The sequence below is a fragment of the Lissotriton helveticus genome, chromosome 1_1 (assembly GCF_964261635.1).
Source record: "Lissotriton helveticus chromosome 1_1, aLisHel1.1, whole genome shotgun sequence".
NCBI classification, from domain to species: Eukaryota; Metazoa; Chordata; class Amphibia; order Caudata; family Salamandridae; genus Lissotriton; species Lissotriton helveticus.
In genome coordinates, this window is record NC_136057.1 from 960,202,802 (window position 1) to 960,218,967 (window position 16,166).

Here is a 16,166-nt window from a genome sequence, read left to right on the forward strand (position 1 = left end):
TAATCTCACCAACCAATCAAGGCAGCGGACACAAATCTGGCAGATGCAACACTTCCAGTGCATCAGATCCCAATCTTTCTCATCTAAATCCAACTGTGCAGGTTTTTAGATTTGCATCTTTTTATTGTTTGTATTATATATATTTTATTATTATTTTTCTTTCTAAGCCTTGCGGCAACCTCCGCAAATCCTGACGCACTAACTTCGCAGTCACCGCGTTCCACGGACTTCTCTGCTGTCACGTTCTCCAATGCTCGTGCTCCACTCAAAATCTGTAGTGTTGCTCACATGCTTATCACCGCCTCCACAGGCCAGCTTGTTCAGGCAGTGCATGTAACAGATCACATTGAAGGCCTCCTCCTGACAGCCTACGAGCATTGCACATGAGATGCTGTTGCAATGCTCTTGCGCCACAGCTTAGTGTTCACGCTTCAATTACAAATATCCGGAGCACACACAAGAATGAAATCTCACAAATTTCGACTACAGCTTCTTGTTGTCTTTAAATTGCTCACTTCGCTTTTTCAAGCACTGCCCGTCCGTCCATAACTTGCCGTTTACACTTAATTCCGCTCTTGATCATAACTTTCACTTGCCTCCAGCATCCATACATAGGATTGGTCCCTTAAGCATACCTTCCCATCCTCATTGACGCTAAGAGAACTCACCACCTCTACAATGTGATACAGTACTGTACCTTAAGACCAACCCTGGCTAGTTCAGCATCACCTGTCAAGGAAGATTCCTCCCAGTCCATACTCAAACATTCTACATTCCACATTCTATAATCTATTCCTAACTCAGGTAGTAGCCACAATACTGTTGTATAGCATTTTAGGACCCTAGTGTAATTTTCCTGATTCATGCCCTTATATAGGTATAAATCACCTTGTCCTTATATAGGCATAGAGATCATAACCATATTTAGACATAGCCCATGCAGTCCAAATACAGGCATGAATACTTCCACAAGTTCCAAAAAGCTACAACGATTTCTTGGAAAACTCGGCTTCAGCAGTTAGGGACTTCCCCTTGCTTGAATATTGATTTGTCCAAGAATTCATGGAGTTTTCAAAGAACTGCAATTCTTTGATGTCGTTATTATGTCCAACTTTACGTCAAACTCGGCACCTTCAAGGTATAAATATGCCCACACTTGCCCTAGCAAACACACGGTGGTTTGGAGCAGTTCGACTATCTACTTGTCCGACACAGCTCACTGCAGCAAGTGCCGAAGGAAGCCGACCCTCCAGCTGACGCACTGAGAGAGACGCTGTCTTTTCTCTTGCCGAGAAATCCAGCTCCAGTGTTTCCAAGCTCCCCTTGCGGGGTGTTGGGAAATCGAGCCCTGAGACAGAGAGATACCATTCCTCCTTCATTCTAAACCAAGGTACGGAGCTGATTAGACCCTAAGAGAAATCTTGGATAGATTCTTGGCAAAGAATACTAAACTTATACTACACCTCACTTACTTCTTCCCTCGTACTAGACTTAGGTTAGGTACATCGGGGTAGGCGTATTTTAGAAGCACCAGTTGAGTATGTTTTAGTATTTATTTATTTATGTATGTATTTTATGGCTTAGAAACCATACCATGCTTTTACAGTATTATTTTATAATACTCTTCTTGCTGTACACATTATACTATACAGCCAGTATTACGATGTAGCAGTTCATTTCTTCAGCATGAGAAAGAAGACTGTTCAATAAATACTTTTATTGAAAACGCCCGTCTCTCTATTTCTCTGCACCTCTGATGAAACAAAGCATGCACGATTGACTGGGTAAAATATCTATCTATTGTTTCCACGACGCTAAAGATACGTTTTATCTTGGGGAAACAAAGTGGTCATGTTTATGCGGTTGTCAGAAACGAATCCCTTCTTGTTTATTCGAGAAAGTTTCTAGTGACCTCTGAGCTAGCTGGCACTCACAATTAAGTCTAATATATTCGATAGAGAGCTAGTAGACCTAAGTCCCACATCAAATCTATAGGATATATTATTCCAATGCGCAGAGCCTATGGGGAATATAGGGGCATATTATCAAGGACCGGTGTTAAAATGATAGCCGTTGTATCGGCAGAAAACTGCCGATAAAACGGCGATAATGGGCTTGATAATACGCCCTTGTTTAATTCCCATAGAAGCCCATGTTAACATCAGAACATGGGCTTCTATGGGAATTAACAAGGGCGTATTATCAAGCCCATTATCACAGTTTTATCAGCAGTTTCCTGCCGATAAAACAGTGATAATTTTAACACCGGTCCTTGATAATATGCCCGATAGGAACTACACTACAATACAACACTAGGCATACAATCTAATCTACTAGACTGAAACACAAGTGTTGGAGGAATAAACTATTTTTATCTGAAAGAGTCTTTATCATGTGTTTACAGGGTATTTGAGATATCATTTCCATGCCAAATGTTTTGATAGTGCATGCTTTGGATCTCAGATCCAAGCCAGACTCTTGCTTTGACTCAGGTTCGCCACCACTAACACAAAAGCAAAAAAGATATACATTCAATTCTTTTTCGAGACCAAGCTTGACCATGTTTCCCACTGTAGTACCAAATGAAGAAACTGAAATGGAAACTAAGCCAGTGACCAAGATTGTTCTTTTTATTGATTGCATTGTAGAATATTGAGGTTAGGAATACACTAATATTGTAGAGAGAATATTGAGGTAAAAAATATCAAATTGTAAGTGCATTTAGTGGAAATATACATTTACTACTGTTAACTCCACATTTGTGCACCTTGAAGTTATATATGTCATCAAGATACATATATGAGGAGTTAGATAATGAAAATCTATACTTTTTTATCTTTTGGAATTTTGTCCTTCGATATTGTGTCCATGACATTTGGTGCCATCAAGATTCGAACCTCAATATTCTGCAGGCACACCTCTATATTGAAACTCTGGGCAGGTAGTTGAACTCAGTGCAATAATGCTTTAGTGATAGGGTAAGAAGAGGTGGCAAATGTAGTTATGTTAAATCGGCAAACTCCACGTAGATATTAAATGGGAATTCAGATGAATAACAGTTACTTAACACTATTTGACCTGACAGCCTTTGGTGTGGTCTTTACCTATTCACCTCTTGTGACTAAAATGTATTTCTTTTTGGCTTTAGAACTCTGTGCACCTTACCACTGATAATCAGTTCTAAGGTCCTTGGGTTCCCTGCTTAAAATATGGTAAAATTGACCTATACCTGATTGGTATATTTAACTGACTTATAAGTCCCTAGTAAAGGGGTACAACTTATACCCAGGGCCTGTAAATTAAATGCTACCCATAGTCCCTTGCTCACTGCACCATCAGGATTCAAGCAAGCCGGGCCGAAGACGGCTGCAATGCCAGAAACCGGTCCCCGGAAGCTTGTTTCCTTTCCAGTGAAGAATTGGCTTGGTAGTTTGGTCTGCCCTGTTCCCATGATGCACTGGGCCAGGGACAGACTAATTTGCATATAGCCAGGTTCTGAACTGGGATGGTGCAGTGAGCTAAAAAACAGTGATGGATCAAGCCCTGATCTTTTGACTGGGTAGGAGTGTTCTGCTTAATTCAGATACTCTGTCCATCACCACCGCCTACAGCACTCATTGTGTCACACACTCAGGTAGCCTTTTAAAACATGTCTCAGGCCTGCTGTTGCAGACTGTGCACAGTTTTAAGTTGCCAATTCTGCATGGCAAAATAAACCTTTTGCCAGGCGTAAACTTTCTTTTTTAATACATAGAAGTCACAAATAAAGGTAGGACCTAAACAGCCTGTACTGCAGAGTGCAGTGTGCTTAACAAGTTGGACATGTAATTTTTAGTCTTAAAGGTTCTGGTAGTGAAAAACTCTTAAATTATTTTTTCACTACTACAAGGCTTACCTCTCCCATAGGATAATATTATGTTACCATACTACATTTAATAAGTAATAACTTTTGACTGAAAGCAGGCATGTTTACACTCAAATGAATTGTAATGTAGAACCCTCTTTAATGGTCAAATTGGGTTTTAAGTTCAATTCTGAAAATTACACTTCTAGAAACTTGACATTTTGTTGTCCTAACCATTTGATGCCTGCAGCCTGTGTGCTTGGCCACTTGACTATGATTGGAGAGGCAGTTGGCCTTTTTTTATTCCCTTTCAGGTAGCCATAGTGCTGCTGACAGTGTAATGCCTGAGTAGACTGTGCCTTCCAAAAGGAGTGCCAAAGAGGATAAACCAGAAGGGAAAACATCTCTTGCTGCAGGTGGATAAAGAAGAAAGTGAGGGGTGAAGGCAGAATATACCAGTGAGGAAGAATCAGACCGGTAGACAGGAAACCCCAGGCAAGAACAAAGGTGCCAAAGGAATCTAAACAGGAACATGGAGCGCCAACAGGAATGAAGATACATCAATCAGGAGTGAAGATGCACCAACATGAGTGAGAACACACCAGCAGGAGCAGGGGGTGTTGCAACCCAAGGAAATTAAAGATTCAGCCCCTTATACACTCACAGACCGGAATAGGTGTGGCAGAAAGTGAACAGACATCATCTTGGATAAGGAAATAGTGGTGAAACAGATAGATAAGGTCGCTATCTAAGAAAGGTGTAACAAAACCCTTCCCAAGACATTCTGGGAGCAAGGCTATGGATTCATGGGAAGGAGACAAGCAGGATGATGGCCCGCAATACAGAAGAATGACTGCTGCAATGTTCATTATAAGTACCCCCCCAAGCCTGAGGTGAGGGAAACTGGGCGTTATACAGAGAATCTCACCCCCAAAACTGGAACTGCGATGTACCCGAGACGCTACAGATATGGTAGTGGACTGCTGAATAGATCCGCAGCATGAAGGAGGGAGGTGTCGCGGGCTGAACCGTGGTCCTTAGCGTCATGGGATGTACCCGGCAGGCGGCTGCGAGAAACGGCACAGTGCCCGAGAGGAGGTGCCGTGGTTTGAACCACGTTCTGTGGCAGTAAGAATGGATACTGTGGGCTGAATCGCAGAGATTAGGATGGACATGCCGCAGGCCCAACTGCAGCCCACATCGTAACCGTGTTGAACTCAATAGAGAGGTTAGGACATAATGATTTTTGGAAAGATCCCTGTGGGTCATATTATTTATTCAGAGGAGGTTGGAACTGAAGACTCCTCCTTTGATGCTTGTTAGAGGCAGCAGTGTAGTTAGCGACCTCGCTATCTGCAGGCTACTAAAAGATGGATTCAGAGATGAGTATAGAACTGTGATCTTTCCTGCTTCAGGCAGGGCCTTAGAGTCCCACATTTGGTCAGTCTGTCCAGCCCAAAGCTGTTCTGGGTGTACCATATTATCCCCCCAATCCATGTGGAGTGAGCTGTGGAGCTCCAACTCTGTGAATGATGAAGAGGTGGGTGTGGCATGCATCAATGACAGCAGATCATTGAATAAACAGTGAAGTGAACCGCTGCTCTCTTTACTGAACATAAAGAAGTATGTCACAAACGTGAGAGGTTGAATCCCAAAACAGCAAAATGAGGAACCTGCTAATTGGAATTGTACAGAATATTAAAATGTGATCCATCTGTAAGCATGTTTTTTCCTATTTAGACCAAGACAATTAAAAAATGGGTTGCGGTGTTCAAATCTATAGGCCTGATTTAAATTTGAACAATCGGCCCATCCTTTACCATGTCGGGAGAGCAAATTTACTCCGTCACCATGGCGAAAGTGCCGACGGGCAACCCATCTGGTAAAGTTAAAATTTTTGAGTATAATCAAAAAGAAAATCTCAAAGCAGGATTTTATTTCTGAAAATAAGAAAACTTACCATGGTGAGGGGGGTATTGAGCACTTTTTCTAGCCATGACGGGCATTGAAAAATGACTATATGTCCACCCATCTAAACTAGCTGGGCAGACAGGTAGCCATTTCTTCGACGGTTCGAGAAGTTTGACCACAGCAGAGACGGAATAGTCTCTGCCGTTGTCAAACTATGCTACACCCACAGTTAATTCTGGCGTGTGGATGGTAGTCTTGAAAGGGAGGAAACTCCGTAGCCATTGTACAATTCATAGACCTAAGGAGCCTCTCTAATAAGTAAAAAAAAGTGCTCTGCTATCTAAGCTGAAAACATGTCAGAGGAAGCATGCCTGCAGGGCCCAAATTCACATATTGTTTTAAAACATAATAAGCAGGGCCGGACTGGGAACAAAAACCGGCCCTGGCAAAGTGCTTGGCCAGCCCCCCCACCCCCCTTCCCCATCCCCCCGGGTGGGATTGGGGGTGTGACCGCGCTCTTTGCCAGGGCCGGTTTTCGGACGATATTGTTACAGGGCCGTTTTTGCAGCAACACCAAAACGGGCCCCCACCCTTGCCCCACCAGGGGAAAGTCATGTGTGTTTTCATGTTCTCGACAGGTGTTGCATCTCGTGCACATTTGTCTGTGCTCATCACGCCATGCACCAGCATCTTCATTGCAAGGACTAACTGCAGTACTACAGAGGACCATAATATCCTGTGCTTTTAAGAGAAAGTTAGGACTTGCCAGTACATGAGACATTGTAATGGATCTTGGTAAAAAAATACTTTTCTACTGAAAAGCTACTCTAGCTGCTGGTGGAAATAAATAACTACTTTAGACATGGATTTTTTGATGGTGGTCCAGAACTCTCTAAAATATAATTCTAATATGTTATTTATAGAAATTTCAATAGAACCATTTTGATAAAAAAATGCGAAGGAACAGGAAACTTGTTTATGAAAGGTCTAGCATTTTACTGGTCGTTGTACAAATGTATACCAAATGTAAGGCGTAGTGTATCAAAGGGTTTAATCCATTCTGTGATTACAGAAAAATGTGTTAGTACATAAATGTAATGGGTTATTAAGACCCACATCATGTTTAATGATGTAAAAATTGCGTAATACGAATAACATTTTCTCTAGTTAGAATATATGCTTTTGCATACCACTATTACCTGTGAATATGAAAAAAGGTACATAAATTGTAGAAATTGCATTTGTATCTATTTTGTACTTTATTACTGCTAGGACACTGGTTTACAAAGGCAATTACTGCCAGGCAGGGTGTGGTAGTAAGTGCCCAGGACACTCCAATACAAGTCTGTCTTTGTGATTCATAAGGGGTGGGATAGATTGCTGAGGGGTAAATTGAAGTAGGATAGATTGGGATGGGGCATATTGGAGTGGGTTGGGTAGATTGGGCTGGGGTGAATTGGGGTGGAGTGGGTTAGATTGGAGTGAAGTGAGATTGATTTGAGTGGAGTGTGTAATTTGGAGTGGGTTAGAACGGATGAAGTGGAGTGAGGTACATTTAGGTAGAGTAGTGTGTGGGAGAGTGGAGTGGGGTAGATTAGAGTGGGGTTGGGTGGAGTGGGGTAGATTGTGTGGATTGGAGTGTGGTAGATTGAAGTGGAGTGGGATAGATTTTGTTAGATTGGAGTGAGGTAGATTGTGGTAGATTGGAGTGGGGTACATTGGAGTGGAGTGGGGCAAATTAGAGTGGAGAGGAGTCAGATAGATTGCAGTGGAGTGGGGTGATTTGAAATAGAGTGGGGTTACTTGTCTGGGATGGAATGAAGTGGATTGGAGTGAGAGTGGAGTGTGGTAGATTGGAGTGGAGTTGGGTTGATTGGTATGGAGTGGGTTCTACTAGGATAGATTGGAGTGGGGCGCAGTGAGGTAAATTGGAGTGGGGTAGATTAGAGTGGAGTGGGATAGTCTGGGGTAGATAGGAGCAGAGTGGTGTAGCTTTCAGTGGAGTGGGGTTGATTGGCTTAGATTGTGTTGAGTGAGGTAGATTGGAGTGGATTGGAGCAGAGTAGATTGGAGTTGGGTGGGTGCGGTAATTGGATTGGAGTGCGGTAGATTGGATCATAGTTGAGTCGATTGGGGTAGATTCAGTGGACTGGGGTAGATTGGATTAGAGTGGGATGGATTAAGCTTGGGTGGGGTACTTTGAGATGGGGTGGGTATATTGGGGTGGGGTAGATTGGAGTTGGGCGAATTAGGTGGAGTGGAGTAGGGTAGTTTGGGAGGAGTGGAATGGGGAAGATTGGAGTGGAGTAGATTGGGGTAGATTGTAGCCAAATGAAGTGGTGTGGGGTAGGCTGAGGTACATTGGCGTGGAGTGGGGTAGAGTTGAGTGGAGTTGGGTGAGTGGAGGAATGTAGAGTGGAGCGGCATGTTGTATCATGGAGTCAGTGGTGTAGATTTGTGTGGCGTGTTGTAGAGTATCTTAGGGTGGAGAGGTGTAGAGTGGCAAGTTTTAGAGTGGAATGGAGTGCCGTAGAATGGAGTGGCTTGTCACAGAGTGCAAGGGGATAAAGTGAATTGAAGTGGCATAGTGTGGAGTATGCATGGTGTGCTCCACACTGCCATTACAGACAACATATTTCCAATTGAAATTACCATTACATTTTCACCGAAATATGTTTTCTTTATACTGCACACAAACGGTAATGTGTGTAAATGTCATCACCTAGTGTATTGATGTGTTTTGATCGTATTTAAATATTTGTTTCCACCACACTTTGGAATTTTTTAAAAAGTGGTTAATTTGTACTAATTGGATATATTTGGAAACATCAGCACAGTTCTTTTTTTTGTGTGCTAGAAAATAAAAACATTCTACATCCTCTCCTCTTATTTGGATACTCAGCAGGATTGTCACATACATTCTCTTACTTTGAACTAGGAGAAAGAAAAGTAAACACCAAGCTCCATTGGAAGAGAGAGGTTGACATTTGACCTCTGTCTTTGAATGCACAGCTAATATGACAAGATAAGAATAAGATTTAAAGGCCTGTGTATAGAAGTTGAGTTCATGGAAGAATACAGTAAACACGATTTGGGCAACAGGACAGACAAACCCAAGCTGGACAGCCTAAAGCAAATAAAGCCAGAAAATATGAGTTACAAACCACAAAGTCAATGGGAAGCAATGGGTGGAATGCATGTCTTGGTCTGCTTTCTGAACGTCCCCAATATGTCTTTAGCAAATCAGACTTCAACCTAAAAACAAATTATGTGATGCAGAGAACAAGGAAAAGGTTTACCCCACTGTGTGCTTAAACAAAAAAAAGAATAAGTCCATTCAATACAGTATTGAAATTGTACGGTTTATCCACTCAGAATACTGGGAGACCTAAATGCTCTTGGGTTGGACAGTAAGTACAAGAATAGAGAGGAAAGCCGTCAAATGAAGAGCAGACACAAGAGAAATGAAAAAAACGGCCTAATCATGAGCAAGGGCCTGAATCAGAGTTCACTGTAAGTATATGGCATGTATTAGTAGAAACAATAATCCTGGCATCAACAAAACCTGTGTAACCAATGCTAAAAAATAAATGGCATCCCAATCATCACATCAGGCAAAGAGCTAAAACTTCTGTTCATTACTCTATGATTTAGGTGCTGCCAAACATTTAAACTGCATATTAAACTTCCGTATACATTTCTTGATAGGTCGTCTTTGTTCGCCTAAAAAACAGATTAAATGAAAACCTGGCTTTCTCAGTTGAGTTTTACATAAGTACAATTACTTTGGATTCTGGTCAATCCAGTCTTCATAAGTGGCTGCATTAAAGAATCTAGGATGAATACGCCCTTATGAAGACCCCTTACTCTTTGAGCTCTGTGAGGTCATGGAATTTCAATTCCAAAATGAATGAGAACTCATTAACCTATCCTGATGCAGTATTTGTTAATGCGGCGTTTTCAAAATCTGCCTGTTTTTACGTGATGGAATAGTACTGCTTCATTAGTAAGAATTCAGATGCAGTCTGCTTTTTACCAGTAGATGCTTTGATGGTGGCACCCTACTACTGGAATATAGACACAGGCTATATCTGATTGCCCTACCACTTGTGTAAAAGTGTAGGAAGCTCTCCTTGGTAAGCTAATGAAGGAGGACACCCACTTTCATGTGATATTTGACAACACACTGATTTTATACAATCATGTGTGTCCTTTTGTTGCTCGTTAAAGTGAAGCACCCGTGACAAGAGCGAAGCGTGTCCTCCTATCATTCTACTTGTCTATATTCGGCACTGCAGGCATTTTTGTTTTTTAAATATATTTTTATTGCAGACAATATAAAAGCTACATGTAATCACATTCCATAGTTCCAAACACAGTGGCTGTTACGTACCAAACTCTTAGAATCCTGTCACACAGCCCGTGTGCCCACATCCTGAGGGTTCCTTCTACAGTGTTCACTAGGGGGTGCCGCTGCACAATCTACAGTTTTCGGCACTGCAGACATGTTGAAGGAACCCTCACAGAGAGTGTCCAATCTACTATAGATACTTACTAGATGATTGTCATTGTTATGAAAGTAACCGTGGTAGCTGGCAGATCTGATGTGTGCGCCTCCTCAGATTCTGGGACCTCGGGCAGCATATGGATCCCTTTCGGACTGGTTGATTTTTAAACAAATCACATTTGACTTCCATGGAGAAAATGTCATACCAAGGCTGTTGGAGATACAGTCATATATGAGGTCGGTGGGTGGGAAGCCTCTTCATATGAAGGGAGATCTTGGTACACATCTAGCATTGTTGTTTCTGACCGAGTCTTTGTATAGAATATAGATATAAATAAGACATCTCTCCCTGCACACAGTATCACATTTTATCGAGATACTCACATCATTGGTTAATTTTTGTTTTGAAGCAGTGTAGTGGATTGAATTGTAAACTGTGTATAAATATCCATGACATTAGCATCATTGCTGCACCTTGGTGTCTAACTGATAGTATTGGTGTAGGTAGAGATGGAGGAGGAGGTAGGAATTATGCTTTGCCTGAGGCAGCCCTTATAAAGGGAAGGATTCTACTACTAAGTTCCCTTTACAACTCATAAGAAAAGTCAGAATTTGTTTACTAGCGTTATTGATGGTTTCATATAAAAACAATCCCCTTCTGTGTAGAAAAGCAGGGATAAATGGCTGCTTTCTGACAAATACATTGTCTATCACATGTAGCGAACCAGCGTATACATTCAAAATGCCCCAGAACAAATGCCGAGGGAACCTGCCAATAGGGAGTAATAGCAAATTACTGGGACCAGAGTAGCCGCAACCTCATCCCATTGTCTTTAGCAAAACTGTTCATGGCCAATAGGGATCTGTTGGCTGAACTCCTACCTTAATCAGTAATCTAATCTTTCTGAAGTGCATGGCATCTCTGTTTGATCAACGTGGGCAAAGTAAGCTAGCCATTTTCATGAATGACTAACAGTATGGAGATAATCTATTTAAGATGGTACAGATACTTATTTGTAATATATAAATATTTGCTGTCTTTAGCAATCAATTAATCTGTAAATTCATAAATATCTTTAATTGTACATTTTATAATGCACTATTTAAAAGGGCAAAGGGTTAATTCTGCTATAACATGGCCAAAGTAAGTGTGGATGAGATAAGAATAGATTGCATAAACATATCTGGTTACACGGCACAAGGACTGCTTCACCATTAGTCACCATCCTGACACGTCATTTTATTGGTACCTACTTGAGTTGATACTAGATTGGGACATTGCATTTTGTGAAGGATGAGATTGCCCAACTCCTCTCATCACAAATGTAAAGGCAAATGTAAGTGCGTTAGGAAATATAGGAAGGCTAAGTTGTGGTCAGGCAAGCACTCCCATCGGAAACTGACAACATGAAAAATACCATTTAATTCGATCTTCTTGTACTTGATCTTGACTTGTGATCACATAGCCCTCTTTTGACTGCTTTGTAAAAATTGATGTGGGATTAGAAATACCTTTCTTTTTTTAATAAATATCATTGTGGACAAACTCCATGTGCAAATGTTCAATGCTGCAAAGATTGCAGTAGACCCATGGGACTGGAGTCGCCTTAGTGTGTCTGTATTAGTAAAATAAGTAAAATCTTATCTAGAAGCCTAAACTATGTTTTATCAATGACCGCACACAATTTCGTCCAATGAACACGTGTACAAACAGTGACATGTCCCTAAGAGATGTGACTTGATGAATCTCATTTAATAATGTGTTTTTCTTTTTTTTTAATAGGTCAATCTCCGGATCTCAAGACAAGCACCTTTTCTCCAGAGGCGGGTGTGTATATCTAGTTTGAGACAAGCTAAGGATAATGTAAATGTGAAGTCCTTCACACATTTTGTGGTTTCGAGACAAGCATATTATTCTCTAAACATGAGATATGACTAAAGGCCTTCTTTTTTCAAGAAGATATCCCAATGGTATACTTACACAAAAGGTGTCACTGTCTTCTACTACCTTTCATGGTCTTTGACCCACCCAACTCCCAGTTATACAAGAGCAAATCAGCAAAGCATTCTAAATGGATGTCTGATCCTTTCCTATCTGATAATGTGAAGAGTGTGTGAGTTCATTTAAGTGTAGAATGTATTGTCTTTTAAAACTTGGTCAACCGTCCCCAAAAACTCCTTTGCGCTTTTTGCACCACATCTTTGCTTTATCTTACCTGCTGCACTTGCCATTTTTCTCCCCCTCTGTTTAGGAGGCAACATGCAAAGTGGGGTGAAATGTGAATCTGATACCAATGGTTTAAAACTAGAGCACTAGGGTAATGGCACTATTTACAAAGCTTCTTGAAATATACCTGCTTTGCTAAAGAGACTCTTAGTTTGAGGACACCCATGCATCTCTCTTCTTATGTTGAAATTACAACTTCTAGTAGCACTTTGTGGACCACTCCATTACATAACCAGTGTGGTCACCCATACAGATCTTTTGCACCATTGGACTATTCGACTTGTCCATAGTTTGCCTCTGGATTCTTCCACCCTTTATTTTTATCTTTCGAGGCATGATTATCTTGCCTTTTCATATAACTTTGTCAACTCGATTGCAATACACTTACGCAGTAGATTATAATGCATGTGCTTTCTATGTATGTGATTCGTTTGAAGACAATTGTAACTATATCTACTTTTGGTTAATCTGAAACGTCTTCAACCGTCTTTGATTATTGTCCACTACAAAATGTTAATCTGATTAAAGCGAACCAAGGACGGTGCAAGTGTTTAGATGTCTTGATAACTGAAGAGGCCCAACGCCTTGTCACTTCTCTGGAAGGGACATAATCAGTAGTTTCTAAAGGTTATTTGGGGCGAGAATATATCATGTTCCTCCAGACACTCTAACTGCTAGAGAGAGCATCTGGGCTATCACTAGGCATATTCTGAAGGTAGGGAATGGACTACAGAAGTAAATCGGTAAGGGAGGCATAGGGAGTGACATGGAGACCCCAGGAGCAATGCTGAAATGATATCCTGGTTGCACTGTAGACCACCTGTTTATTTGCTCTTGTCTCTCTCAAAGAAGTGAGACAGTCAGCACCCAAAAGGTGCCAAGGTTGCCCTATGATGTTGCCGACAGGTCTTTATAAAACTACATCGATGATTCAAAACCATATGACTACGCACCTCAGTACTAATCGACAATGTTAGTATTGTTTGCCATCCACAAAGGTATTTTAAGAGCAGTATCTTTCGACTGTAGAGTCTCACCACATAAAAAGATAAGACAATCCTATCTTTTTATGTGTGGAGACTTCACAGTCATAAAGATGCTACTCATAAAATATCTTTGTGAATAGTAAACAATCATAAACTTGTACAAAAGTATAAGTTTACCTTTATGAATCAGGCACTTAGCGCCTAATTTAATTGTTGACAGGCTGTCCTTTTCTCTGCCAGAATAACAGAGTAAATTACTCGAGCAGCCTAACAGATGTCAGCTGCCAATTTAAAAATGACAACCATCACTATCAATGCTTTTTGCAGTTTGGTGCAGGGCTCCATCATCTTAATGGAACCTTGCACCCAACTGTTTTCTTTTTTATATTCAAAAAAGAATCCCAAAGTGGGATTTTCTTTCTTAAAATAAAAAAACAGATAATGCCCCCCTCACCATGGGAGTCATCTCCCATAGTGAGGGGGCATTTAGTGTTTTTTACTGTCCCTTACCGCCAGGGTTTGTCTGGCGCTGACAGACAGTAGAAACTGGCTATAGATCCACCCATCCAAATGTGCCAAACTGACATATAGCCCAAACCTCCGATGGCCCTTACCCCGTCTGAGAAGTTTGGCTACAGTTTTGATGGTGTAGTCACCACCATGGCCAAACTATGGTACACTTGCATTTAAGTTAGGCGGGCAGACCCCTATGTTAGCAGGAAAGGTACACTGCTCATGTTGCCACAGAGTTCCCTCTCAGCCAACATATAAATTAGGCCCCTAGGGCCTAATTTATGAGGAATTGGCTTAGGGCAGTGCCACAAGTCATCTTTTTGCGCTGCCCTACACCAATGTGAAAGGTCAGGAATGCACCATATTGATTAAATACGGTGCTTTCCTGTCCTTTCCTCCTGCACTGGCACACAATTCGGTGCCTAGTGCCAATGTAGGCTGCAAATTGTCTGTTGCAGGCAGGATTGTTTTTAAGCAGGAAGGGGCAACGTCCTGCGCAAAAACAATCCACAAAGTCGTTTTCCTCTTTCTATGTGTGCTGCAGAATGCTGCATACATGGAAAGAGGAAAAAACGAGGATAAAAAAAAATATTTTTACACCTGCTCTGGGGATGCGCTATGTTTTGGCACTGGTGATTAGGTAAATCTGGAGCAGCGTCAAAATACATGGGTGTTGCGTGGGAACACCCACAGCAACACCCATGGAACGCCTCCTTGACGCAGAGTAAGGCAACACAGCGACTTGCGATGCTTTGTCTTACTCCATATCTATGAGGCTATGCAAAGACGCGCGGGGTGGCTTTGCTTCGCCTCGTGAATATGATTGAGAGGCTGGTGCGCCGGAACCTCAAAAAATGTGACTCTCTGGCAGCACAGGTCTCTCATAAACAAGCCCCTTAGTGTCTTGAACATAGTTTTGTTCCTGAATTGAAAGCAACGTCAGGGTTTCCCTAGCTGATCTCATGTGGTCAAACAGTGCAAGTCAATGGCTACTACATAGTACATGGGCTCTAGCTTTATCACAGTGCTCTTAGTATATTTACTCTCATGTTTCAGGCCCTTTCCTTTTTTGTGTTCATTTATTCATTGGTACTCCGACAACTCTGCTAAAAAGGGATTCTGTAATTAAATGTTTTATATTTATTTCCTGGGAAAGATCACTTGTAGCAGATGTCTGGGAGAAACAACCCGTAATTCAATGCTGCAAATGCCTTTCAGCCCGACAGTGTCCTTGAGAGACAGACTTTGTCATGAAATAGCAATTTCAAAGAATTGCAGGCAGTTAAGTAAATACAGCCTACCGACCAGGTGTGTACCACAAAGGTGCGCCCTGCCACCTCCCGCTTAAAAATGACAAGGCATCTTCAAACAGCACACCTAGGGAAAATACCTGTTAATCCCCGGCTGACCTCACACACCCAGGTCGGCCTTCTGGTGTGCACTGTGGGATGCTCTTTTGTGCGGTCCTGGCTTCAGTGGAGTGAGTTGATCTATAGAGCCCTCTCCTGACAGCCCTGAAGGGACTCTTTATCACGGCACAGACCTTAAAAGAGCTTTAACTGTCGCGACAAATTACCCACTGACAAGTTTACTCAGCCCTGTGTTGTGTACATAATGAGAAACCTTTAACATGCATAGCTGACTTGTGAACAGCTGCTGACACTGCTTGGGCTCTATTTAGTATTGACTTGCCTTTGAATTTGCAAGATTTATAACATAAACAAACACAACGGGATACACACTCTTCTTCGCATACACAGTCGCCCTTCTTTCTCTCCCTTTCTCACACCCTTTCATACACACATGCAGACACACAAAAGACACACACACACACCTGTTTGCACTAGAAAAAGAGCAATCGCCGTGATTATTAATTACTTTATCCAGAATACTTTTAAATATTATAGACTCACGTTAAAGTTTCATGGTACAAAATCATAATCGTATCTAGAGACATTTACATTATCTTCTATTATCTTCTAGGAATAAGTGCTAACATAGGAACCCGTTATGTATTTTTCTATTACTTGGATACAAATATATCACTTTAAATTGTGATTCTAAAACTTGCTCACTGGTGCGACTAGCAACAGCTCCAGTCTGGGTCCTGCCTGTGCATCTATAATTATAGTGAATGAAGGAATACACAAGAGGGGCAAGGACCAGGTGCAAATAATA

General features: G+C 41.6%; 1 protein-coding gene across 1 annotated transcript in view; it reads left to right on the plus strand.

Moving 5' to 3' along the window:
• The window catches only part of ITIH5 (inter-alpha-trypsin inhibitor heavy chain 5), a 295,211-nt gene that overhangs the window by 58,827 nt on the left and 220,218 nt on the right, over positions 1-16,166 (plus strand). The window contains exon 2 of the mRNA XM_078677098.1: positions 12,046-12,090. Coding sequence (XP_078533224.1) covers positions 12,046-12,090 — 45 coding nt within the window. The remainder of the gene's footprint in view (positions 1-12,045; positions 12,091-16,166) is intronic.